We start from the raw sequence: 2,512 nt of genomic DNA, 5'->3' as shown, positions 1-2,512 counted from the left end.
ATATATATATATATATATATATATATATATATATAGATAGATAGATAGATAGATAGATAGATAGATAGATAACTATGTACACATATCAAGCTTCCGTGCATTTTCAATCTGTCAAAACAGTGGTGAACTCGAGGCTCTGGTGGAATCTTGCCCAAGGTGCCACGCATTGGTATCGAATCTAGAATATTGTAATTACGAAAAAACTTGTTAACAACACAACTATGCCTGCTACCTAATATCCATGTCTACATACCTGCGTTCGAATGAGGTGACGTGAAGTCCTTCGTCGGTGAGGGCGCTCTCCACTTCTTTTATGGCCATTGTCTCCAGTTCACTGGTAGCTTGACTGATAAGCAGGTCAAAAGCTTAAAATGGAAAAAACAGTATCCAAGTTTAGTTTAAGGGCTGAAATTTGGTAGGATGTAGTAAGTGGATTAATTGAAAAGCAAAGCTGATTGCAGCTGAATTTGAACTGAGAATTTCAATAACCGGAAGAATTATCGACTCTTTAACGATTTGCCATAATACTAAGATTTGGGTCAACCAACTGGGCAGATCCTTAAATCCAGTTGGCGCAGGCACTGAAGCCTTCGCCGTCGTGTACCATATCGACAGAAAGCCTCATAAATTCCAAACCTGCCGAGTGCTACGCCGACGGTAGATGAATCATTGAGGAGCACTATTTGTATGAAGACTCGACTTGCTAGAAATAGCATTCAAATCTCACTCAAATCATGCCCGGCTTTCATAAAAAATAAGGATATATTAGATAAAGTAACTTATTGAATAGTCATAACTGAAATGGTTTAATCACTTTTGCTCGGTGACGGCTAACCAGAAGCCGAAGAATAACAACAACAACGGTAACACAGGAATAGGAATAGAACATGGTTCTGAATGTTATCAAAAGATTCGTCATATTTTACAATGCCTCTATAATAGTAAAACGGGTATGATTTGCCTTCGCTCCCCACATTACATGTGTAGAGTGTGACTGGATCGTTATCTGTTGAGAGATAAATGTTTCATCTAACTATATAACCAATTGCGACTTCAAAATTGGAAGTGGGAGGGATTAAGAAATCAACAAGTACGGCTGCAGCAACAATTACTAGTCCATATTGTTTGCTAAAAAATTAAGTTGGATTTAACACTAGCTTTAATGACAGGCTTCAAACTTTGCGTAAACAAGCAAACTTTGAATACCATTGGCTGTCAACTAGAGCTTAGTTTAGATGTTATAGTTAATTATTAGCAGTCATTTCACCAAAAATTGTGTCTGGATTACCTTCTGTCATATTTCTGGCAATTATTTCCATTAATTCATTTCAGACTTTAAATTACAGTTTTCTTTTTTACTCTAGAAGTCAGGAAAATTATTATTTTTTAATATATATAGAAGAGTATGAAATACACAGTGTGTGTTAGAGATATCGGCCAGCATCTTTTGCTCGTGTTAGCTTTAATACATCGTGATTACATTTCTCGATAGTTGATAACTACTTATCCTCAGAATAACAAGTGGTTAAATTCATTTCCCAAACCTCCTCACTTTTCATGATTTATATACTCCTCATGAAATAATATAATCTGTCGGATCTCCTGAATTTCATTTGCATGGGACTCTGCATTATACTCCTCCATATTGAATTACTATGTGGTCTGCTAGAAGAGTTTTCTGTGATAACCACTCGATTCTCTCAAACCGTATATGAGACTAACTACACACATAGGCACACATGCACATACACGTGCATGCGCAAGCACACACACACACACACACGCGCGCGCGCGCGCGCGCGCAGAAATATATTCGATTTAAATGCAGGAGATAAAATGTTAACTGTTACTGCCGCTTTCGAATAATTACAATGACGACGCCTACCTTCTCTTTCAATCATGTTTTTGATTGAAAAGGCTTGAGCACAAGCAACGAGCAAGACCGCGAGGAAGAATTTCATCCTGGATGCTGAAATATAGCAAAATACTAATAATTATTAAAAGACAAGAAAACAAAAAACGTGTTTTGCGTAAGAAGCTGACATCATTGTTTAGGACGGGATCTAGCAGATAAAATATTAACCCGAAGTTTTGACTTCGTATATTATTTTATCGAGTCCATAAGTATGAAAGATAAAGTTGGCCTCAGCCTGTCTCTTGGTATTAATCACTGACCAGAGTGTTACTCGTGTTGTAAAAGCGATAATCACTGCTGTTCAGTGATGTGCAGATGTCTCTTTACGGTGACCTCATTTACTGAAAGCCCTATGACAATGACAAAGTGGCGACTTGTGCAGACCTAATCAATTGGAAGGGGACAGTCAGATACAACTTTTGTCTGCCACACACACACACACACACACACACACACACACACACACAGATCTGCAACGTGGTTCATTAGCCATCTGATGGGTCATGGACAGAAAGTCAGAAATGTGATTTATGACAAAGAAGCACAAGAAGACAGAAAGACGATAATCATTTGTAAACATGGAGCAATAAACACACA

The 2,512-nt window shown here is 37.7% G+C and overlaps 1 protein-coding gene across 1 annotated transcript in view; it reads right to left on the bottom strand.

Moving 5' to 3' along the window:
• Positions 1 to 2,512, bottom strand: part of LOC106879085 (uncharacterized) — a 6,700-nt gene that overhangs the window by 2,494 nt on the left and 1,694 nt on the right. Inside the window, exons 2-3 of the mRNA XM_014928522.1 lie at positions 1,886 to 1,969; positions 254 to 365 (exon numbers count right to left, since the gene is read on the bottom strand). Coding sequence (XP_014784008.1) covers positions 254 to 365; positions 1,886 to 1,969 — 196 coding nt within the window. The remainder of the gene's footprint in view (positions 1 to 253; positions 366 to 1,885; positions 1,970 to 2,512) is intronic.

This window comes from Octopus bimaculoides, chromosome 20 (assembly GCF_001194135.2).
Source record: "Octopus bimaculoides isolate UCB-OBI-ISO-001 chromosome 20, ASM119413v2, whole genome shotgun sequence".
Lineage (NCBI taxonomy): Eukaryota > Metazoa > Mollusca > Cephalopoda > Octopoda > Octopodidae > Octopus > Octopus bimaculoides.
The sequence above is the reverse complement of the archived record's forward strand: the minus strand, read 5'-3'. Positions and strand labels throughout refer to the sequence as shown.